This window comes from Engystomops pustulosus, chromosome 2 (assembly GCF_040894005.1).
Source record: "Engystomops pustulosus chromosome 2, aEngPut4.maternal, whole genome shotgun sequence".
NCBI lineage: Eukaryota > Metazoa > Chordata > Amphibia > Anura > Leptodactylidae > Engystomops > Engystomops pustulosus.
The window spans coordinates 58922715-58948498 of record NC_092412.1 but is presented as its reverse complement, the minus strand read 5'-3'; the positions used below and the strand labels follow the sequence as shown (position 1 = coordinate 58948498).

The window sequence follows — 25784 nt, the reverse complement described above, 5'->3', positions numbered from 1 at the left end:
AATAATAACTCCTGAATTATCTCAATCTCACTGTAGGTGGAGGTATTTTCAATGGACTCTAAAATATAACTTTTATTATCACTCATATAAAATTAGAAGACAGGACTCTAATTTCAGACATACAAACATAAATGGTTTTTCTCAGTGTTTTAACCCCTTAGCGCTCTGCGCCGTAGCTGTACTGCGCTGAGTCCCGCGATTAGCGCTCAGCGCAGTACAGCTACTGCGCAGAGCCGATGCCGGTTCAGCGATGCATAGCAGCCGAACCGGCATCGTTAGCCGCGGGATTTAAGCGGTAATTTACCGCTGACATCCCCGGCTAACACCCGCGGTCGGAGTGGGCTCCGATCGCGGGTGTTTAACCCGTTAAATGCCGCGGTCAACGCACCGTTTTCGGGGGGGGGGGGCGATCGCTGTTTTGGCTGTTTGGCTGTTTTGACGTCTGTGACGTCATCTTAAAGGCAAAGTGTCAGCCTATGCATCTGCATAGGCTGGCACTGATAATACCCTGCAATACATTAGTAATGCAAAGTATTATCAAGAACAAGCAATCAGATGATTGCTTGTTCATATCCCATGGTGGATCATGTAAAAAATTTACAAAATAATGTTTTTCAATAAAAAATTACTTTATAAATCACTTAAAATGCCCATAAGCCCCAAAACATATAAAGAGACATATAACGCTCAAAAAAGTCTAAATCATAACACAAACCCCACATATATAGTATCCCCGCGTCCGTAACAATCCATAGAATAAAACTAAATAACTATTGAACCCATATGATGAACGCCGTAAAAAGAAAACGTCAAAAACCAGCCAAAAATTATGATTTTTACCTATTATATCCCACTAAAAATGCAATAAAAAGTGATCAACAAAACATATGTACTCCATAATGATATTGTTGCAAAGAACAACATGTCCCGCAAAAAACAAGCTATCAACCAGCTCTGTAGCCAAAAACGTAACAATGTTATGCCACTTGGAAGACAGCGATGCAAAAATGATAGATTTTTCCCCACATTAGGGTTTTATTTGGCAAATTTAGTAAAACATAAGAAAAAATATTCATGTCTGGTATCCCCGTAATCGTATCGACCCATAGAATAAAGATACCAGGATTATTAGGCTATACAGTGATCACGAAAAAAAAAAAAAGTAAAACATCCAGTACAGAATTGATGCTTTTCTACTCATGACCTCAAAAAAAGTTCCAAAATTTTCAACAATAGGTGATACCAACCCCAAAATGGTAACACTGGAAAAAGCATCTCGTCCCGCAAAAAAAACAAGGCCATCACATGGCCCAAATAACGGAAAAGCGAAAATTTTATAGCCTTCAAAAGGGGGCAACGAGAAAACGAAAATCCTGGCAGCTGCAGGACGCTCCTTCCCTTCTGCGCCTCGCTGTGCCCCCATAACACAAGTAATGTCCACATGTGGGGGGTCACTGCACTCAGGAGAAATTGTAGAACAAATTTTATGGTGAGTTTTCTCTTTTTATCTTTTGGAAATGTGTAAATTTTAGGGCTAAATGAACGTATAACTGACAAAATTTGACCATTCTAAATTTCACCGCCATTTTGATTCAATTAAGATCTCAAGGGGTTAACAATCTTTGTAAATGCTGTTTCTGATAGCTTGAGGGGTGCAGATTTGAAAATGGGTTGGTTATATAGGGGGTTTTGTTGCTAAATATGTAAAATTTGATTTCAAACAGTATTTATCCCCAAAATAGTCAATTCCGAAAATACGGAAAATCGCTATTCGATTTGTAGGCCGCGTGACGTCAAAATAAATTATCCAAACATTTCAAAAATTATGAAAATGTAAAGTAGACAAATGGGAAATGTTATTCTGCAAGTTATTTAGGTGGTAAATCTATCTGCCTGAAAACGCGGTGATTTTGAATTTCGAAAATGGCAAATTTTTCTAAAAATTCATCATTTTTTCATTTTTTTTTTAAATAAACGCAAAACTTATCTGCCAAAATTTACCACTAAAATGAAGTACAACATGTGGGGAAAAAACTATCTCAGAATCGCTTTGATAAGTAACAGTGTTCAAAAGTTATAACCACAGGAAGAGACACTGGTCAAATTTCAAAAAAAAGTTGCGAGCCTTAACCTGCAAACAGGCTGCGTCCTTAAGGGGTTAATCCAAAGTGGGTACAACAGCACATTTCTGCGATTCAATCCCACTCTTGAAAATCCCACTCTTGAAAAACATTTTGTCATTGGTTTGGACATGAAAACATAACAAACTAAGTCTTATTAACCTCCTGGAATTTCTTTTACCGCTGTGCCACCACTTTGAGCAGGAGGCTCAGGAAGCAGAGGCATAGCTTCTAGATAGAGCCCAAGGAATGAAGTGATGCTCCCATCCAGCAAAAAATGTCTCTTTTCGGTTCATTTGTATTTGACTTTTGATTTCATATAGGTTTTTAATACAGATGAGCGAGCACTAAAATGCTTGAGTGCTCGTTACTCAAGTCGAACTTTTCCCGATGCTCGAGTGCTCGTTTCGAATAACGAACCCCATTGAAGTCAATGGGAGACTCGAGCATTTTTCAAGGGGACCAAGGCTCTGCAATAAAATGTGTCATTTTATTGAGAAATAAGGAAGTCAGTCCTGTTTCTTCATTTTTTTTATTCAATGGAATATTTGTGGAACTTCAAAAAGGAGAATGACCCATGTTAAACATGTGCAAGGTGTTTTTCATACTTCATACTGAAGAACACATTGCAGATGTTTCCGTACATCTGCAATGTGTTCTTCACACATATTGTTCTTTACATACTATTGTGAAGAACACTGTTCGGCACTAATTTCTTCTGATAAGTTAGCAGATGTACGGAAACATCTGCAATGTGTTCTTCACTGTGTTCTTCACTTAAATGATCCTTTGTTCACTGGTTTCACTGTGTTCTTGACTGTTCTTCACTTTGTTTCCTTAAGTGAAAACTCATTATCGAGCAGGCGAAATACTCATCCGAACAACGAGCAGTTTCAAGTACGCTTATACTCGAACGAGCATCAAGCTCGGACGAGTATACTCACTCATCTCTAGTTTTTAACCTTAAAAAGAATTCTAAGATATTTCATACACTACCTAAGAGTGCTGGTATAAAAGCAGGTGACTGGTTCCCTTTAATAATGATACAAAGAAAAAATCTAAATAAAGCGATCCAAGATTTCAGAGAGTGACAATGTTTTATTTAAGTTCTAGAGATATTGATGACGTAGGTGCCACTTATGTCTTCAGTAAGATGTTTACAGGTTCTGTAATAATAAATCGCATATATTAAGTCACCTAATCAAAAGGGACAGAATAGTCTCAGAAATATTCTTAAATTTACACACACACACATATATATGTATATATACTACTTTGGTTTTTGTTGGCATAAAATTGTATTAATGTATGAATAAATGCAGTGCAATCCTTAGATATTGGAAAACGTGTGTCAGTGAGGGGATGCTAATTTTGTTTCTGCAATTCATAGTTTTTGTATGTGTGCAAGCTACTCCTAGCTTGCTGGCTGTTTAGGAGTAGATTGAACCACACCTTTCTCCTCCTGCAGTTTGCTTTGTCCAGCAACTGACAGAGCTCCGCTCCAATCAGCCCTGGAGAAGAGGGTCTGGTTTTTCCAAAACTGTTCTATTCATAGTCAGTTCACTGCCAGTTAAAGTTTATCTTGACCTGCACCATACCTTGATGTGAGACTCTGTTATATTTCTGGTATATTTCTGTTATTTTGATCTCAGCTCCTGTTCACACTACTCTTCTGCTTGTGTGTTTTTTGTACTTCATTGCTATCTCTGTGGTGACCTGGCTTGTCGACTATTCTGCCCTGTCTGTGATGTTTGTCCTGTTACATGTTTGCAGTTTTGCACTGCCTTCATGTTGTTGAAGCAAGGGAGTTTTGGGGGGGCGTCAGAATCAGGGCTCACTGTCTGGTCCCTGTCCCTCATTACATATATCTACTATCTCCATAATTAGCAATAGGTTACGTACTGACAGAATATAACTACAATCAAAATATCGCAAAACATTTTCCCACAATGTATTTGCATTGCACTTTTTAGCATTGTAGCCGTCCCTAAATTTGGTGGTTGAAACTATTAATACGCCACTCAGTGACAATGGAAATGGAAGATTTTTATAGTAAGATATGGAAAAAAATTCCATTACATGATTGCATATCCCTAGGGCTCACAGGGCTTCATAGGGCTCACCAGACAATGATGATGTACCTAACCCTGGTTGGCTATAACAATCCATATGACCATATGAATATTCATTATGGGTAAAATATTACATTTTCACCAGTTTTCTCACCATTACAATGGACCATTAAAGGAGATGTTTTTTTCTGTAGCAAGTAAGGAGCTATTATGCATAACCATGAGTGGGAACTTAGATTCAAATATTACATTATATTTGTACCACTCTGAGATCTTGGCCCATTTATAAATTTCGCATAGGCAATAGAAAGTATTTTCTAAAGCTTATTGACAATCAATAGAAAGACAATGAAAAAGATAGTGTAACTGGTTTTAGCAAAAAAATATTTAAACATTATGCAGATTTGGAAACAAATTGATGGTTTCAACTGTTAAGTAACTATGTATAACTCTGAACTTACGCTGTTGATCCAGGAGATGTAAGCAGACACTCTGGTGAACACGGTGGGTTTCAGGTAAGCATTACATCCAGAGGAAGACACAAAGCTGGTCACACCATGGACTTGGTAGACACCATTGACTGCACAGTTCAAAGGTCCACCAGAATCTCCCTAAAACATAATAAGTGGTTTTCAATGATCATTATCATGTCATTTGATATTTGTAACAATAGTAATAGAGTTTTAATATTAACATTCCAAATATTAAGTAAATTATTAATTCTGCATTAATCTCCATACATTTTATGGGGTTTTGGATATCTTTAAATATTAAAACATAAATAAAAATACATTTAGAAATAGGACAAACTTACCTGGCAGCCAGCCTGTTGTCCATTACCACCAGCGCACACCATGGTAGACTTCACAGTGCTGCCCCAGTAGGAGCCGGAGGAGCAGGTAGAGTGGGCAACGACGGGCAAAGGGGCCTGCTGGAGGACGGATGGCAGCGAGCCGCCAGCTATAATAAAAAAGTGGCCCAGATATATGAAAACTGGGGCAATCTTAATACATTTTGCCTCACTAATGTGCAATATGCAACGCATTATTTAAAAGTGGAGCAGTTTCCCATAAAAACCAAAAAGAGCAAATCAATATAATTCTTTTGTGTGTCAAACAGTCTTTAAAAAAAATTTGAAGTTTGTCAGATTTTTGCACTTTTACCTTGCACTAGAACGTCATTTTTCATAAAAAATGCTTTTTAGATGAAGGCTTTCAATTCTAAAAAAATATAGTTTTTACATGTCTATCTAGGAATATTAGATATATCTTAGTAAAAAAAAAATGCTTACCATATTTTTCGGACTATAAGAAGCACTTTTTAGCAAGAAAAAATCTTGCTAAAAAGTGCCTGCATCTTATAGTTCAAAGGTCAGGAGGATCCAGCACTGTCAAACCCTCTTGACCACTGCACTGGAGATCAGGTGAGATGCTGAGAGCGCTTCACACGATCTCCCAGAGAGGAGAACCTCAGCCCTGCTCCCTTCTCTCTCGGGGATCTTGACAAAATCACTGCCTACAGGACCTGGAGTGATGTCATAAGCATATGACTGATCACATACTTCCTACATGACTAAAGGTCCTCATGATGCCGAGGATGGGCCAGAGAAGAAGTTGAGCACTGGGACAGCATAAGAAGAAGCGGGGGAGGGTTGGGGGGGCTGGAGGGGAGAGGTTCTGTATGTGTATATGTGTATAGCAGTGCTCAGTTTGTTCCTTATGTGTGTATAGCAGAGATGTGTGTGTTTCTGTATATAGCAGTGCCCAGTGTTTCCCTTGTGTATGTATAGCAGTGCTGTGTGTATGTTTTTGTGTATAGTATTGCATAGTGTGCTCCTTGTGTGTGTATATAGCAGAGAAATGTGTGTGTTTCTGTGTATAGCAATGTCCAGTGTGTTCCTTATGTGGGTGTATATAGCAGAGCTGTATGTGTTTCTGTGTAAAGCAGTGCCCAGTCAGTGTGTGTGCACAGTGTATGTAGCAGTGAAAGTGTGTATGTATAGAATGGCAGAGTGTGTTCCTTTTCTGTTCGTGTGTGTGTATAGCTGAGCAGTGTGTGTAAATGTATGGATGGTAGCAGTGCTATGTGTGTAAATGTATGGATGTAGTAGTGCTGTGTGTGCTGTGCTTTTGTGTGACCAACAAGGGATATTTTAATTTGTGTAAAATATATTTTTCCTATTTTGGAAGACTAAATTTGGGGAGCGTCTTATAGTAAGGAGTGTCTTATAGACCAAAAATATGGGTTTCTTTTTTTCAGCATGATATGTTCTTTCTTGGTTTTAACTTAGAAGTCTATGGAGCTATATCAGTTTTTTTTTTCAGCATGATATGCTCTTTCTTGGTTTTAACTTAGAAGTCTATGGAGCGAAAAGGGGATAGGGGACTGTTTATAGAAACACACATAAACTTTAGTTTCTAAACCATGGTTTATTTAGTTTTACACAGCTATATCTAGTAAGATAATGTTCTACCACTGTTCAAAATGCAGGATTTAATCACTAGCTAGTAGCAAATAATTCCTTCCCTCTCTCGTCTCACTAGACTTCTGTGTTAAAGTAGTTAGTTGGTCACTCATAAGTTGCCCATGTGCCTTTATTGCCTTAATAACAATTCCTGAATGTTAATTAAGTGATTCGGCCTGATTCAGCATTCTTGATACTTACTTTTGTCCTGTCTGCAGATTCTCTGTGATTCTTGGTTTACATGCATGAGCACTGTTGAATAGGAGAGGCTGCAGCAGAAGAGATATGACTTCTCCTGCTCCACCCCCCCCCCCTCTTTCTGTGTCTGTCAGTGAGGGTGGACAGTACAGAGAGAGATACAGTGGGAAACGCCATGAGCACAGGCTGAATCAGTGAGAGAGGAAGCTGTGTATTTATGCAGAAGGCTATATGGTGAGAACATCAAAAGGTTGAACCCCTTAAACAACAATATATATACTCCTGCTATGGAGGATTCATAATTATTTAATTAGATATATTACATTTTACAACTGTAGATTTTTATAATTAATTTCCAGATATATCAATTTAATTCATGATAACTTACTGACAGTTCGTCCCCATCCTGAAATGATGCAGTTGTAGTTGTTTGCAAGGATGGCGCCGTCAGATGGCAGTGAGGCCAGTTTCACATAGCTGTTCAAAGTAGCGCTGGCTGCCAGATGGAGGATAGCAATGTCATAACTGCAAAAGACAACACATGAGAAGAAGAAGAATAAGTTTCTGTTCTCCTCAACATAAGTTACCTAATTCTCATGTATTAATGCAGTACTATCATCTTCTTGTATGTGTAAAAAGGATGGATACATAAATAAATACAAACGTTATAATAATCATACATCGGATCTGTTAATTTCTTACATTCATAAGTTGGATGTACAATGTTCACCTCAGTGATCCATCAGATACATACCCAGAAGCTACACTGTTTGTATTCCAATATGCATGGATACGAATTCCTGACACGGAGATGGCCTGTTCAGTACCATCATTCTGACTCAGGTTGTGCTCTCCCAGGACTACCCGGTAGGTGTTGGTTCTAATTAAAAGAAATGGATAAGTGAAAAATAGATCAAAGTCTCTATATGGAGGATACAACTAAAATCAGTGCCACAGAGTCATTCTTATAGAGATACATAGTTTGGAATTTACAAATAAAAAGTCATTTCTGTTTTCCCTAAAATAGCACATTCCCCGAAAATAAGACTTAGTACAATTTCGTTCAAGCTTAGAAATATAAGGCCTCCCCTGAAAATAAGACTTAGCGGCAGTCAATGCTACATCTGCCCCCACACCATATGGTAGCATTAGTAGATCATTTAGATCCTGGAAAGGTTGTGACATGAGTGGAGTAATCATGGGATAAAATTACTGACTGTTACAAATGGGATATAAGAAACTACCAGGGCATAATGTGCTGACAAGAAGGGCCCATTGAAGGAAAGTGCTATTGCCAAACATGAGAGATTGGGGCCAATGATTCTAATAGAAATGGAGTCACATGAAATTCAGCATGAAATAAGTTTGGAGAGTTATAAGGATGTTCGAGAAATAGATTTTTTTTTGTTCATCATTAAATGTGAATTCTTGCTCATGGAAAAATAAGACATCCCCTAAAAATAAGACCTCAGGTCTCTTTTGGAGCAATAAATTTAAGACACTCTCTTATTTGGGGGAAGCACGGTAGTAGTAGTCATAATGAAAGACAAGGACTGAGCATTACCTGTCCACACAGTGAGCAGCAGTCATGACACGATTGGCTCGTATCAGGGAGCCTCCACAGGTGTGGTACCAGCTGCCGCCAGACTGATACTGGAGGGATACCTAAAAGATAAAACCACTATATGGTCAATGAACAAGGAAATCTCTATTCTACTTTTGCAAATTCCCCAATGATTATTTAGAACCAGGACACTCTGGGTCTACAAGAGCAGATGTTATTTGTTAGTGTCTCAGCCTTCAATGATACCCATACACCTTCTAAATGTTCTAAATGTCTTCACAAAGCAATAAATAACGTGATAATATTCTGTTTCCTGCAGCTGCCACTAGAAGGAGCTCATATACCATATAACAAATAAGTGATCATGTATCATGCATGAAGTTATATGTCACTCACCTGCCATGGCCAGGCATTTCTGGCTGCGCTTGTTCCTCCTACCACACGTGCATTGTCTTCAAGGTAGCGAACATTATCTTTGCAATGTCCTTGGATGGGGTATAAAAAATATATATATTGTAGCATATGTATTGAATGGGCAATGCTGCTCTTCTCTTCACTTTAAGAAGAAGTCTACCATGAGATTTCATGTTTACTTTGCATTAATGCAGCTGGCAACATAACCAAAAATATATGTTTATTAGGATTAGCTCTTGTATTATATTTAGTAAATTAAAGGGGTTGTCCACTTTCAGCAAATAATTTTCCAATATACTTTTGTATCAATTCCTTACGGTTTTCTAGATCTCTGCTTGCTGTCCTGCTATATGAAGCTTATGTGTTTACTTCCAGTAGATAGAAATCTGTCCCTGGTCATGTGATGTCACACAGGTGCAAGGCTCGTTATTATCACAGAGAATAATTAGAGCCATGTGAAATAAAAGCTTGGTCACCTGCTTTAAACTGCTCCCTCGTCCGCTTTCTGCTGTAATATCTAACCAGAAGCATGGACTATAAGAGGAGGAACTGTGCTTGGGGATTTCACACATAGAGTTCACTAAGTTCAGCTGCAATACTGAAATACAAATGTATTCTTCATAGTCAAGCTGCTACTAACAACAAACACACATATATATCATTAGCAAAAACTAAGATTGGCCCACATTTATTGAAGAGTGTGCGCCAGACTTTGCACTGGAAAGAACATGCAAAGGTGTATTTATGGAGTGTTATGAACAAGTTTTTTGGTGTAACTGTGCAACACCCCTGCCTATGCAGTGTATTGTGAAACTAAACATTTAATAGGGATCTCTGAGCCTGATCAACTCAAGGAGGTCTCCAGCATCTGGAAATGGTAATCCGCTGCTTAATATCTTTCTGAGAAGGAATGTTAATATTGTAACCAATCATACGCATTATTCTTCCTATATTGAGGTGCTGATTGCGGTTATATAACCCTTGGGATGGAATGTGCTGGGGTCTTCTTTTCTGGGAGTGCTGAGGAACAGTACACATCTTTTCACACAGACTGCAGAGCAGACCTGTTGCTGCAGGACCCTGAGCTATACCAGGGCCTGCCTCTGAACCCTGCTTCTGATGCAGTTCCCTATCTCCAGCCTGAAGCTACTTATACCAGGCTGTGATCAACTTCTGCCAAACACCATCCAACCAGCAACCTTGAACTAGTTGATTGTTCCTGCTGTTGGGGCCTTTGCCGTGTTCCTAAATAAACAAACTATGTCTTAAGGGTGACATCCATTGTCTCCAGGTGACCCTGCATAAGGCTGATAAGATCAAGGGTGCCCCCATTTACCATCACCCAGGGAACCCTACACCTACATTGTGGTTGCCCCAGGGAAAACTATCCTACACCTGCAGCCTCTCCCTCCTTTCTTGTTGGAGACCTGCCAGACTGTGAACGAGGCCTGTTTCTTCAGTACCCTGCACCATGATCTTCACCGCTGCACCAAAAAATACTGCACCTAAAGGGCCGTTCCAGTGCAGATTCAGACAGTGCATCACATTTTATTCCAACAAATCGTCAGAATTGTGTTAAAAGTGCATCAAAAAAAAGATGGTGCACACTTCCCAAGCAGTGCAGGGTGCGCCAGATAATTGAAAACTGTGCACCAGTATTCAATAATCTGGTGCACACTGCACATTAGTGAGGAAAACTGCACCTAGTACAGTTTGCATCACTATTGATAAATCCGGGGCACTGGTGCTATTGGCAGTGTTTGCAGCAGTTATCTGTGTGACTTTGCACTGAAAAGAATGTGCAAACTGCTTGCACATGTATTTATAAAGTGTCTGCGCCATTTTTGTGTCGCGGCGGCACTGTGTCCGACAAGGCAGAAAAAATGTGCACCAAAAGGGTCGCGTTACTGCTTAGTATGAGTTTGGCCACATTTATTACTGATGTGCGCCACAATACTATCTGCGCCACAGTTCTGCAGCATGAACAAGGTACACCAAAAAGTGGTGCATACTTCCAGAGCAGTGCAGGGGGCTCCAGATTAATGAAGACCCTGCACCAGTTGTAATCTGGTGCACTCTGCACACTTCACAGGCAAACTGCAAATAGTACAGTTTCTCCTAATTTTGATAAATATGGGCCAATGTCTACAGTAATACAAACATGCAAACAAAAAGCTGATACATCCAGATCCGTAAATCTATAAACTGTGATAGACATCCATATACACATATACACTGATAAACACAAAAAGGCATAAAATGTGACGCACACATCAATACAATGGTACACATATATATTTTTAAACATGTCTATAAACTGTGACACACAGACACATACACACAAAAAACACATCTACACATTCACACACACTATGCATATACTGTCAAGCATCTTGAAGATGTTATGGCACAATAAGGAGGTTTTAAACTGGTTTGCCCAAGGATAGGTCATGAATACTTGACCGTGAAGGACCAATGAAAGCCCTCTGCACTGACCTATTGTATGGTGCCATGTAGACACAGGCCATTGTGCTGGAATAAGTTGACTCTGAGTCCCTATAGCGGCTGTACACTGCCATTGTAATTGCAACATTTACTAAAGCTGATGCAGACCCAACCAATGCATGCAGTGTCTCCACCCCATCTAAAAGACGGGAGCATAAATCATGTGCACTACACATAAACAGAGTATACTATATTCCTGCTTCTTACCACCAAGGACGAATGCAGCAAGTAGAATGAATGCTAACATCGTGGATTAGTTGTAGTCTGGTGTGCAGCACAAAATTGGTTCTAATTCCTCTTATATTGGTTGCACCCCCTCCCCCCAGCTTCATACGGTGAGAATTTTGTCATATGTTTGATCTGTTTTTTTTATTTCCGTCAAGGGCAATTGAATAATTTAATTATCAATAATAAACTCAAGATAGGATGTATTCCAGAGATTTTTGGAATATAGTCCTTTGTAATGTTCTGGATGCAAGGGTGCAGTGAACAAAGCTAAGCAAACAAAAGATCTTTCTTTTTATTTTTTTTAAATCACATATGATAGTTAAAAAGGTATGTGCAACATCCCCCACCGGGGCCTGAACTTTTCTTCTGGGGTTGTAGACAGCTGAGGCCCAGAATACCGGAGTGGCTGGCTTATGCAGCCTTGGCCGCGCTGTGGTCACAGCGCTCAGTATTGGGACTGGAGGACGGGTCTACAGCCTGGCAGGTCTCCAGCAGGTGGTTTGTGCAAGAAAATGGAGGAAGAGGCTGATTGAAGAGGTTTCTCCCTAGGGCAACCCATGAGGTGTATTTAGGGATCCCTGGGTGATGGAGGATGGGGTGCCTGTGATGGTGAAGCAGCCTAATCCAGGGATCTCATGGAGGCACGTTGGTGCAAAATCTGGTAGAAGATAGCTGGTCAATAGGAAGGGTTGCTCACAGCCTGGTAGTAACTTCAGGCTGAGCTGGTAAAGATGAAGTCTAGTTCAGACAGAGGACCTCTGCTATGGGGCATAGTGTCTTGTCTGCCCCAAGGTGTCAGGCATCAGGCCTGAGACACCTCTGCTTCCTGGTGGTGTGTCTGGATGGCAGCTCTGCAGGAGCTGCACACTGGACTTGCTACAAAGTTTACCAGGGCAGTAGCTTCTGAGTGAGTTGAGCAGGCTCACTCTACAATTTTGCAATACCTACCTATCCTTTACATTGGCATTAGCATATGCTTACAGATTTTGATTTGTAAAGCACTACAGAATTTAATGACGCCATAAAAATAAAGATTATTATTATTGTAACAGATTTTGCATTGGGGTGTAGGTTTTGCATTAGGGTTCCGGTGTCTGTATACTTTTTGTTTCTGTAATAGGATAAATCAGTATTAGCTCAGGTAGGGTAATGTTATACTGAATTGTACATGCCTCATTTTCCTTTTATAATGCCGAAGGAGATTTGCAGATAATCAGGCAAACATACTGTATAAAGAGTGTAAGACATAAAGGGGGAATATATTAACACCCTTGCACCACAAAAAAACCTGTCTAAGATGCCTTGCACCATATTTAGACCTATTTTTGGCACGTTTCCAACTTGTCTGATTAAGGAGGTGTGGCTTTTGGAAAAAGTGGTGTGGTTTGCAGGAAATCGTCCATGCTCCCAAAATTCTGGTGCACAGTTTACACCAACCAAACCAGTGATAAATCTAGTGAAGCTAGTATTTTCCAGCTAGAGATTGGTGGAACATGAGGCACGTTGTTAAATTCCTCCCAAAGTTTTGCACGCGCTTGCACACGGCTCATTGGCAATTTCCGTCAGGCTCCAGTCGGCTGAGGGATGGCGAGGTGTCGGTCGGACCCCTCGTTTTCGTGATCTGTAGGGGTCTCAGCTCTGAGACCCCCACTGATCAGCAAGTTGGGCCCTACCCTGTGTGTAGGGCATAACAGCTTTAACCTTCTCCACAACAATATCAGGGACCTGCCTGGTGTTATAGAAATGAAAGTTCAGCTCACCCTCCAGCCCTGTAAGTGTCCCAGTATGGCGTGGAACGCCCTTCTGCTCGGGCCATGCACACGGAAAAAGAAAATCCAAAATCCAGCGTTGTCGGGAAACACTTGTATTCTTTATTTAGGCTCAAATAGTAATTCCATTGCAGAGAGTCTTGGCCAACGCGTTTCAAACGTACTAGCCGTTCTTAGTCATGGCTAACTTGCAAAGATTTTTACAGACTTTTAAACATATATGACAATAGACACACCCTCTTTTTCCTGACGTGGGTAGGGAGGAAACTTCCGGGATTTTTCCGGGGAGGAGAAGAGGGAGGAGACGGACGTCTAAAAGAACCGTTCTTTACATATAGGTAAGAAAGTATCTAATCCGGAACATACTGTTATTATCCAATCCGGAACATTGCAATGGGTACACATAACGAGTGAAATTGTGATATACATCAAAATACAAAGAGAGAGATATGTCATGTATTATGTGTCCGTGTTTATAGCCAGCAGTCCGCACGGAGGATAAATGACATATCGGCAGACATAGAACAGTAATTGTTTAACATGGGAGAAAGGGGAGACACTTGTAAAAAAGATGAATAGTTAATAAATAGTTGCGGTTGTCTTCCCCTGGTCCCAACGGAAACTGCCTGTAACAATTTTCTGTAAAAACAAGTAAAAATGCTAATTTTTAAGTTAAAATCAAACACTAGAGGATTGAATATAAGAAAGCACAATGGAGCTACTGAGAGAAAAAGTATATGACAACACGGAAGCATGAATGTTCGGGCATGCATAATCAGTAGTAGTTACCTTGTAAGGTGTGGGGCACACAATAGAAATACATTATGTACATTATGCCACGTAATGGTACATGAGTTCTTTTTTAATGTTTAAACCGTGAGGCTGACGGGTTTCTAGATTAAAAATCCAGTAAGCCTCACGGTTACGTAGTAGGATACCGGTGCTCCCTCCTCGCAGTGGCTTCTGAATTTTTTCAATGGCAAACATGCACAAATGTTCAGTTTGGGCATTGTGTACTTGAAGAAAATGTTTGGAAGCACCTAATAGATTACGAATATCAGGATTCCTGATGTCGTTGAGGTGTTCCAAAAATCTGGTTTTCAGTTTGCGGGAAGTTTGGCCAATATACATGAGATTACATTGAGTGCATTGTATGGCATAAATAACATTACTTGAATTACAATTTATGTGTTTTTTTATGTAAAACTTTTTCTTCAAGTAAACAATGCCCAAACTGAACATTTGTGCGTGTTTGCCATTGGAAAAATTCAGAAGCCACTGCGAGGAGGGAGCACCGGTATCCTACTACGTAACCGTGAGGCTTACTGGATTTTTAATCTAGAAACCCGTCAGCCTCACGGTTTAAACATTAAAAAAGAACTCATGTACCATTACGTGGCATAATGTACATAATGTATTTCTATTGTGTGCCCCGCACCTTACAAGGTAACTACTCCTGATTATGCATGCCCGAACATTCATGCTTCCGTGTTGTCATATTCTTTTTCTCTCAGTAGCTCCATTGTGCTTTCTTATATTCAATCCTCTAGTGTTTGATTTTAACTTAAAAATTAGCATTTTTACTTGTTTTTACAGAAAATTGTTACCGGCAGTTTCCGTTGGGACCAGGTGAAGACAACCGCAACTATTTATTAACTATTCATCTTTTTTACAAGTGTCTCCCCTTTCTCCCATGTGAAACAATTACTGTTCTATGTCTGCCGATATGTCATTTATCCTCCGTGCGGACTGCTGGCTATAAACACGGACACATAATACATGACATATCTCTCTCTTTGTATTTTGATGTATATCACAATTTCACTCGTTATGTGTACCCATTGCAATGTTCCGGATTGGATAATAACAGTATGTTCCGGATTAGATACTTTCTTACCTATATGTAAAGAACGGTTCTTTTAGACTTCCGTCTCCTCCCTCTTCTCCTCCCCGGAAAAATCCCGGAAGTTTCCTCCCTACCCACGTCAGGAAAAAGAGGGTGTGTCTATTGTCATATATGTTTAAAAGTCTGTAAAAATCTTTGCAAGTTAGCCATGACTAAGAACGGCTAGTATGTTCGAAACGCGTTGGCCAAGACTCTCTGCAATGGAATTACTATTTGTGCCTAAATAAAGAATACAAGTGTTTCCCGACAACGCTGGATTTTGGATTTTCTTTTTCCACCTGCCTGGTGTTCCTTGGTCCTCATGATGCAGAACCCTGAGACTATCACAGAGCAGGTGGATTTATATGGAGACATGATTACACACATGTGGATTATATTTATCATCAGTCATTTAGGACAACATTGGATCATTCAGAGATCCTCAATGAACTTCTGGAGAGAGTTTGCTGCACTGAAAGTTAAAGGGATGAATAATATTGCACGTCCCTCTTTTCAGTTTATTATTTTTTACAAAAGCTTTAAATATCTAATAAATTTCCTTCCACTTCACAATTGTGTCCCACTTGTTGTTAATTCTTCACCAAAAAAGTTTACAATTTTATATCTTTATGATTGCAGCCTGAACTTTGCACCAGGCATATACTACCCCTGTGAGGTTGGCCCAGATGGGGCAAGTCAATATTCCTGTACACTCTGTCAGGAGCCAGATGCTGACTTAGGCCTGCCCAACTTTAAATTCTTCATAACTGTTATCCACGCCAATACCTCACACCCCTGTGGTACACCTGCTCAGAATTCTCTGTGAGCAGGACTGGGAACACCAGGACACACCTATAGAAGCTTCTGTTCCTAGTGTGAAAGTGCATAGCTCTTAGTTGGTAAGTTCTCTCTGTTGTGACCCAGCCCTGGCGACCATCCATTTCTGTTTGTATTGTGATGTTTGTGTGTCCGTGTGTGCACATTGCAGCAGGAGGGAACAAAGCCCAGTTACCACCCACTGTTTAATGTGGCTTCTAGTCAGTACATAAGGCCAGTCTGATGGATACAGAATTAGGGCTCACTGTCTGTGTTTGTTCTCATACCCTGCTTACATTGTGTTTTACTTAGTAGCTTAAGTAGTGAGAATGCAACCACATATCATATGAACAGGTCAACATATCTTTATATTGCAAATTAGCAACCTGTACAACACTGCACGACTTATGCCAGGGTGCTCTCATGGCACAATTATTGGCAGTTATCATAAGAAATAACAAGGCAGTCCTAGACTTGATGAATCATTTTGTGGCAAATACTGCTAGGGACCATAAATTAGAAGCATATGATTTCTGAAGTGTAGGTTCTGAAGTAAACAAACCAGTGGACAATAGGACAGGGTAAACATGCCACATGTGACCAGGGCCCGAGGACATAAATCATTGGACTGGGCACCACTGACTGAGGCTGTGAATGATCTACATTTCTATAGTGTTAGAGGGACATTCTTACCAGATTTAAACACACTAAACTACTAGCCCCCTCAGGTAGCATATAAAAGTATCTTTTTAGATTTTCCTCTTTTTCTGTGAAATATCTCCTGTTTATCTATAGAAAAATTCTCATCCAAAGTCATGTTAGAATGAGCACAGAAAACTAATATTTTGCCTGAGATGAGACAACTTTAGAGTCTGCAGGGGAGTGTCACTTCAGCCTCCCATATCTTTGGATTTTATTCTTATTAAAAATAAGAATCTTATATTTCAGATCTCATCAGGTTTGTGGTTCTGTGAGCTTCATATCCAGAGACACAGACCAGTAAAGTCTAAAATGTAATCTGCAGATGAAGATCCTGTTTCTGCCTATTTAACTGTCTATATATACCAACGAGATTTCACATAAAAGAGAGAATTCTAAAAAGGACATTTCATACCCTACTTGAGGGTGTAGTTAGTGAATGAAATGGGGTAACATCTGGTGACAATGTCCCTTTAAGTAAGATGTCTAATGTTTAATTTTATACCATCACATGTAATGAAGAAATAAAGAAACAAGAATCATTTACTGAAGGAAAGTCCTTTATTGATAAGTTTTTCTTGCATAAAATAACACAAGTAGGATGCTATCAATATTCCCTCTAGGACCAACGGAGTCATCCATTTAGATATTCTGCAAAAGAAAACATTTTAATGTAAGTTTTCCATTTACATGCTCGATATTGAAGAAAACCTTATAGTTTGGTTATTTTACAAGAAAGAATTCATTAGGCGTCAGAGCTAAATCCTGCTCAGTAATATTGTCCTGAAATAAGTCTATAATTAGAGGTAACATCAGGTCTTACATTGACATCTTGGAGGGATTTATCGCACAATGTGCCAGCGCTTAACGTACCCTTCCTGGTATCGTGCAGTGCAAGGAGGTGGCGAAAATGGGGAAATGTGGTTGTTCCAGGAATTGTAATGTTATCAAGGCTTGTACTGGTGTAAATGCTCTCCCTTGTATATACAGTGTATAAATACATTCAAACAATAATGTTTGCCAATCATATTAAAGACATAATTTTTTTACAAAAAAGGTCTAGAAAGGTTAGCTATAAATAAGTGTACTGATCCATACATCAGTGGTGTACAGTTATGCTGGCATACATGAACTAGCATTGCTGCCTAAGAAACGTTACCGGGTAAGTATAAGACCCTATCATACTTACAGTATTTTTCGGACTATAAGGCGCACCGGAGCATAAGGTGCACCATCAATAAATGCCTGCTAAAATGTCTAGGTTCATAAAAAAGGCGCACCGGAGTATAAGGCGCACCTGATTATAAGGATGAATGACCAGCAGGTGGCAGACCTGTGCACAGTTCAAGGCAGCTGTTGTCTGTAAGTACGGTTCATATATAAGGTGCACTGGACTATAAGGCGCATCTTTGATTTCTGAGAAAATCAAAGAATTTTTAGTGCGCCTTATAGTCAGAAAAATACAGTACCCTGGTAAAGTTTCTCCGCAGACCACAGGAGCTCTCAGTGTACTGTTGGCTTCTGGCAGATGATAACCTGTTACAATGGATTTAAGGGTGTGCGGATGTTTTTGGCACACCCCTCCAACCACTCAGACTACCTCAAAACTTTACCAGGGTAAGTATAATATTAGGGTATTATACTGACTTTGGTTAAGTTTCTTATACTGTAAGTGACCAAGCCCTTTATGGGTATAAATTAAATGTAGAGGGTCTAAGCCAGGCACTGATGAATTATTTTCTCCAATATGTCAAGAGCAAACATACGACGGATTATGGGGAAAACAATTGTTTAATCCTTAAAGGTTGGCCTTGTGTTTTTTTCCAGCCTTATATAATGTGATACTATGAAATGGAAAGATAATAGTTATAATATTAGTGATGACTTTAGAAACACAGACACATAAAAAAGAAACTTATTTTAGTGGTATAAGTAACATGTGTATAAATGACAATATGACATATATTATAGCGATATAATTATCCATACGTTCATATAGATCACTTACGCTGCTAATCCAGGAGGTGTAAGAGGAGACTTTGGTGAACACTGCTGGCTTCTGGTAATAGTTGCATCCAAGAGAGGATCCAAAGCTGACAATACCGTGGACCTCGTACACACCGTTGACAGCGCAGTTGAGGGGTCCACCAGAGTCACCCTAAAAAGAGGAGTATATCATTTAGGTAATAAAAATATTTTTTTTAGTTTGTAAAATCTGTCCTGTAGTATTATAAAGAGGGAAAAAAACTGCAAAAAGATGCAACTTACATTGCAAGCAGACTTTACTCCATCTCCACCAGCGCAGATCATGGTGGTCTTCACAGTGCTGCCCCACCAGGAGCTCAGAGAGCAGGTAGCATGGGCAACAACGGGCTGACTGGCTTGCTGCAGGATAGTGGCAAGAGATCCTCCAGCTGTGTAGTAAATTATATTCTTTGATTAAAATCACTGTAATAATAGCAATATTAACCACTGGTTTTCTATTGTAACTTTCAACAATTATCCAACTGATGTAAGACTAAAGATCTGCATCCATGACAGTTCCTGGAGTCTTATAAAGACTCCAGGCTATCATGGCAACTGACCGTCGTCACCGATGACATAATCACGAGTGACTATCAAAGCCAATATGGAGGCACCCACGCTCCACCATTTTTTGACTGATGGCATTATTGGGTGTTACTTATTGGTATTTACTGCAATATGCACCAAACACCAAGCTTGTATGTAGAGGGCTCAGCCTGTGAGCCCAATCCACACTCCCTTAATGGGCTAACAGACATTTGATGATCTAATACGTTAAAAGTCATTAAGGTGTTTAAGAGGAAATCACATTTGACAATTTTCTAAAAATTATTATAAGTTACGCTTAAAAGTTCCAAGGGTTTAAACCACTCTTTTCATTTCTAAAATTTCTGTGAAAATGCAGGATCCAAAACACTTACTGCTTGTTCTACCCCATCCGGTAACAATACAGTTGTGACCATGGGCCAGGGTAACTCCACTAGCGGGCAGGGTGGCGAGTTTCACAGCAGTGTTCAGGGTAGCACTGGAGGCCAGCCACAGGATGGCGATATCATATCTGAAGGGCACAATTATACAAATATTTTCCTGTACATCATGGAAAGTTATAAAAAAAATTTTAAATCTGATCAAAACATCTGGACAGTATATTTGACCAAAATTAATTTTCATTCAACAAGTAAAATGTTTTAAGAGCAAGCCCTCTCCGGTTCCTGGCTCTGTGAGTGAACAGGAGTCTCTGAAGAACATTGCAGACATTCTCCTGGTCACTGCTGAGGTTCCAGCACAGTGTGAGCAGCCACAATGCCCTTGACACCGGAGCAGCCGCACTGTGAAGTACCATTCTCAGATGTGCTGCTGCTGACATGTTTATTTGCCCCATCTCTTTGGCAGTAGAGTAGCAGTGTGAGCCTTTTACTGCTGTACTTATCATGTACTGTGCCGATGGTGGGCACTGCAACCTATTAGTTTTTATTGCTGAAATTTTTGTGACTAACTTTTCAACATAATATATGCAACAAAATATATGCACCAGTCCTTGAGTGAGAGGAAACAGGAAGTTCAGCAAGGCCACGCCCACATATCAGAATCTTATACTGAGCTGGCTGATTTTGGGATAGAAGCAAATGCAGCAATAACTGAGCAAAATTGCAAAGTTAGTGGTTAAAAGTCATCTTAAGCATGTTAGGATGATGAGGGGAGTAAGATTTGTGAACTTTCTTTCGTTGGCGAACCCCTTTAAGTCATTCTCTTACCCAGCACCAACATTGTTAGTGTTCCAGCTAGCATGGATCCTTTTGGAGGAGACAGAAATGATCTGTTCGGTGCCATCATTAGCGCTAAGACTGTGCTCTCCAAGGGCCACACGGAAGGAAACAGATCTGTATGGGAAAGACAAGGACATATGTGATGGCTGTTTATTTTGAATTTTTTTCACAGCAACACGAAGCAAGTGTTAATTGCATGGTTTCTTATTTATTCTATAAAATTACAAAACAGCAGACTTATCTTCCAGCAATTCTATTTTCATAAAAAAACATGCACTTGGCTACTTTACATCACTGTCGCCGTCCAAAAGTATAGTCTACAATTCTTTACCATTCTCAAAAAGTAAAAATAAATCAGAAAATGTATTGTGGTCAAAAGTTTGTTTCTCTGTTTGCATCCATTTTTAAAGAAAAAACTGATCCGCTTAATGACCTCACTAAAAATAAATCAAAAGTAAAAGTCCAAACTATTAAAAATGGGTAACTAATCCATAAAAATAAGACTGTAAAGAAAATAAAAAATACCAACTTTATTTGTTTATCTTGTCACCCTCCTGTAAAAAAAAATTAAAAAGGCAACAAAATTGAAATGCATTCAAAATAATACTAATAAAAACTAGTGGTTGCCATGTAAAAAATAAGCCCTACCAAGCTCATTTGATGAAAAAAAAGGATTACCTGTCCACACAGTGAGCAGCAGTCAGAACACGGTTAGCACGAATGAGGGAAGCTCCACAGGTGTGGTACCAGCTGCTGCCAGACTGATACTGGAGGGATACCTAGAGGAAACCAATAATTGAAAATATTGTAAAGGAACCTGTCACAAAGATAGTTCTCTTTTCAAGTCCTCTTAAAAGGGCATTGGGGCATATTTATCAAGCTGTATAAAAGTAAGATTGTTCTTATTTTCCCATGGCAACCAATTACAGCTCAGCTTTCATTTTACCAGTGCTCAGGGGGGGGCTGTAATTGGTTGCCATGGGCAACTAAGAACATTCTTACTTTTAGACAGCTTAATAAATCTGCCCCATTATTTATAATAAAGGAATATGAGTTTCCAAATTTCAGTTTTATGACAAATTTGCTAATAATAGCACAAACATTGAAAATTAGCACTCACTATGTTCATGTTCCAATAACAGTTTACTATAATATAATAAATGCACATTGTTATAGGAACGATCAACATAGAAGGTTACAGTACAAAATATCTGCAGTACTGTACATAGGTTTTAGATATGGAAAAATGCAGCAAAGTAAAAATGCTTTAAAAAATAGAAGTGTTACTGCGAGTCCTAATAAGGTATTCTGCAGTACAACAAAAAACACAAGCATACAGCTAATATCATTGAGAACTATCTGCAGGATAAGGAAGACTAAGGACCCCTGGAAGTGTTAATTTGGTTCCCTCATAAATCTAGGAATACATTTTGCAGGAATTGAACATGACTACTGCCCACCTGAGACGTAGATGTTTGGAACAACCTCTCTGCAGGTTGAATGTTTATACTTCTTTCACACCCAGAGACCCAAGGGGGAAGGGAGATGTGGGTTATTACTGCTTCTCCCTTCATCACTCCTCACAGCATCATGCTGAAGTAGCGGAGCCGGTAGAGAGAGAGGAGCAGAGCCGGTGCTGCCATCAGCTCTATAGACTCGGTGGTCATGTGACCACTAAATGGGTAATCTAAATGGGTAATTCAGAGCTGAATTACTAAAGGGGTTTTTCAGTACAGCTCTGATCAACATCAGCCCTCACAGGGAGATTTCCCCCTGTAACTGTGTCTCTTATAGAAGCTCCAGTTACAGAAGAAAACTTGTAAAAGAAAAAAAAATGTAAAAAATTAAAACAAACTGTGAGGGATCATTTATGACTTCATTGGGGACATGTAAAGTAAAAAAAGAGGCCTGGATCCCCTTAGGCTCATTTCCATACAGTCCTTCATCCTGGTGGTAGATGCCCTTTAAAGCACCTAAAAAAATACTGACCTGCCAGGGCCAGGCGTTCTTTGCAGCATTAGTTCCTCCTACCACGCGTCCATTATCATTTTCAATGTCTTCAATAAAGCGGATTTCATTATCATGACATTGTCCTATGGCCAGAAAGACATAAATTATTACTTATTATTAGGTATTCCTCACTCACCTAACCAACTCAAAAACACAGGATGGTAGATGAAGGGATAAAAACACAATTGTATAAAGAACCATATAAAATACAGATGATTTTACTGACACATCACTTCAAACAAATATCAAGCAAAAAAAACATCTTAGAAGGTCCCGCATTATTATTGTTGGTCAAAATATATAAGTCAACCATAATTTTTTTTGTAGGGTTTGTTTGTTTGCTTTATGAAAAAAATTACTTCTGATTACATTCATTTACATTGCTTAAAAAGATATTGGTTTTTAAAAAAAAAAAATTTCATAAAAAAGTCAATGGCGCACATTTAGTTACCCGCCCGTTGACGCCGCCAATCCGGAATGTCTGACGAGGATTCGGAGCTTCCTCGATTCACTAAGATCGTGCGTCCAATTTCCTGCATGTGTCGCTTCCCCCTGCCGAGGTCCGACGGAGTTCACCTTCTTCTTTCCGGTGCATGTGAGTGCATTGTCTTGCGACACAATTTGGTTTTTAAATTCAGCGGTTTATCCAAATAAGTCGGGTTGTTAGACATCCACGCCCCCCGATTTGCAAGCCAGCGCCAATGCGCCACAATCCAATCGCGTGCGCCAAAAACCCGGGGCAATTCAGGGCAAATCTGAAAAAATTTCCGACGGAAATGCGTCTGACGGACCCTTAGTAAATCTGCCCCAATGTGTTGCCTCCTACTGAAAATATGTCCACAGCTCCTCAATTTTAGATTTGTGCTGCAAAGTTACAGTACAAAGTTTCCTCGGATATAAAGGTGAGAAGTTGAATTGTTATTGTATAGTGTACATTTAAGTGTAGTAGACTTGGCTTTGAGTTTCATTACTTTTTTTGGCCTGTTTATTCATAGGACTTATATATAGAAACTGTGCTCACAAAACTTTATTTTCCTGTATCCACTTTTACAGCCTATAAAATAAAACTGTCTCAGAACACATGACCTCCAGCCATGGGAAGCATCAAATTTATTATTTTACTGTCTTATCCTGTCATCCTATTGCATTATATGTTTTAAACAAGATTATAGGATATATCAAGAGAGGCATAGATTCTCATGATATGGAGATTTATCACAAGTGTCTGGGGTAAAACTGTTCTACTTAGAAACTTCGCCCATGGAAACCAATCAGAGCGCAGCTTTAACTTTATTAACAGTTGTGGGGAAATGAAAGCTGAGCTCTGATTGGTTGTCATAGACAACTAGAATAGTTCTCCCCCATATATATAATAAATCGCAGAACTTCAAACTCTGTGAATTGAATGCAAAACATACTTTTGATTCAACAAAAAATGTCTTTTCCAAACACAAATGCCGCTGGTTCATATGAAGATATGGCGTTATCATTGCACTAGTAATAAATTAGTATCATGCTTAAAGGGAATGCGTTCTCCCCCGTAGTTTTGCCCTTACACAAATCACTGGTCAGACCACACATGGAATGTTGTGTACAGTTTTGTGCACTAGTGTATAAAAAGGATACAGTGAGCCCATCAATAAAGTGTCCACAGTAGAGTGCCCCCCCATTAATAAAATGTCCTCTTATCCCCGCAGCATGTCCTCGGGTTCCTGGCCGGGCTGGCAGATGTATGTCTACACAGAGCTATGAGGTCAGCAGGCGGCGACATTGCAGCGTCTTAGTTTCTCTGCCAGCAGATCGCATAGACATGCATCTACCGGCCTGGCCAGGAGAAGAGGGCATCAGCAGAACTGAAGACGTGCTGCAGGAAGGAGAGGACGCTGGGGGACAGCGCTTGAGGGTGAGTACTAACTTTATTTTTTTTATATAACTTGAGTGTAAGCCAAGTGGGGCTTTTTCAGCACAAAAATTGTGCTGAAAAACTCGGCTTGTACTCGAATGTATTACGGTATCTTCTATTGCTTAGATTAATCTCCCATTGTTTATAGCTAATGTTTTAGGTCAAAATACACAAATGAACTAAGGGGCTGTCAGAGATGTGATCAGTGCAGAAGCAGAGGTCAGGACAGACACAGTGCATTTACTCCAATATACAAAGATGGCAGGAAGAACAAATCAACGTCATATAAACAAGTCAAGATTAAACCCCAAGTAATCAGGAAACACAATAGCAGATGCATGCCTTCATAGGAACCCTCTGGAAAAGGGTGCCCTAAGCATGGGTGCAGGGGTATGGGAGGGAGTCTCTTGATGCGTCAATGTACACTGTAGTAAAGTACTGGATCACTGAGCCCACTGCCAGGGACTGTACACACAGTGAATACTGCCATCTGCAGTAATGTGGCACAAAGAACAGGTATCATTCTGCAAATATCTGGAAACTTACCGCAGAGGACAAGAGCAGCGACTACTAGAAGCCTGAACATTGTGATCCGATTCCCTGCGAAATCCTCTACACAACCTGTTCAGTGCCTCCTCTTTATATACCATTAATGATGTGATCATTCCTAGTGAGAATATTTCCAGGTGTTGTAGTTATAACCAGTGGTAAATAAAAGTTCAGTTCTCCTCAAGGACTTATATAAGTTTAGTATCAGAAATAGACATAATAAACATAGATTGTCAGGCTTTTATCAAAGTCCAGTTTATGCATTTACCAAGCTGTTGATAATTTCCAGTGTACAACATCTTATAAATACATTAGTGGCTCTTATAACATTGGGCCCTCTGAAAAACATGCCCGTACAACATAGGGCCATCTGGACAATTGTGGCCAAAAAAAAGTATTTCTAGTGGTCTGCAGAATGGATAGCCCCACTGAAAGAATTCTGGTGCCCGTGAATACAATCCAGCTATGTGGACTGACAGCAAGGGAAGGGAAGTGATGTCAACCAAGGTCCTGAAGGCCATCAAACAAATTGATTGTTGGCTAACAGGGCTATTGCATCACAGTCATCATGTAACATTTTGTGGACAAAAATTGTCCAAAAGATACAAATGGACAACAGTAATTCTTATAGTTCCATCATGGCAAAAAAGATATGGTTTCAGTCACTGAAGAAGATGGCTTTGGAGGAACCAGTATTCCTTCCTTCTCATCCAGCTCATCTAGACCTTCTGTTCCTGAGTCCAGTCTTCTATCCAAGATCCTAGGCTCTCTAGCTATTAGCATGGATCCTGAGAGGG

General features: G+C 39.7%; 2 protein-coding genes across 3 annotated transcripts in view; both read right to left on the bottom strand.

Moving 5' to 3' along the window:
* Positions 1-3198: 3198 nt before the first annotated feature.
* The window catches only part of LOC140117754 (chymotrypsin-like elastase family member 1), a 35040-nt gene continuing 12454 nt past the window's right edge, over positions 3199-25784 (bottom strand). Inside the window, exons 1-8 of one of the 2 annotated variants that reach the window (XM_072134777.1) lie at positions 11545-11650; positions 8815-8903; positions 8419-8519; positions 7609-7734; positions 7243-7379; positions 5007-5152; positions 4654-4803; positions 3199-3286 (exon numbers count right to left, since the gene is read on the bottom strand). In XM_072134777.1, coding sequence (XP_071990878.1) covers positions 3278-3286; positions 4654-4803; positions 5007-5152; positions 7243-7379; positions 7609-7734; positions 8419-8519; positions 8815-8903; positions 11545-11584 — 798 coding nt within the window. In that variant the 5' untranslated portion in view covers positions 11585-11650 and the 3' untranslated portion in view covers positions 3199-3277. Of the gene's footprint in view, positions 3287-4653; positions 4804-5006; positions 5153-7242; positions 7380-7608; positions 7735-8418; positions 8520-8814; positions 8904-11544; positions 11651-25784 lie in introns of those variants that run through there. The other variant, XM_072134778.1, reaches the window with a different exon arrangement.
* LOC140117749 (chymotrypsin-like elastase family member 1) lies at positions 17277-25110 on the bottom strand. The gene is made up of 8 exons (XM_072134770.1): positions 24985-25110; positions 22515-22618; positions 21204-21304; positions 20514-20639; positions 19680-19816; positions 19003-19148; positions 18743-18892; positions 17277-17385 (listed from the first exon to the last, which is right to left on the bottom strand). Exons 1-8 carry the CDS (start codon positions 25022-25024, stop codon positions 17377-17379), a joined length of 813 nt encoding a protein of 270 aa, XP_071990871.1. The 5' UTR covers positions 25025-25110; the 3' UTR covers positions 17277-17376.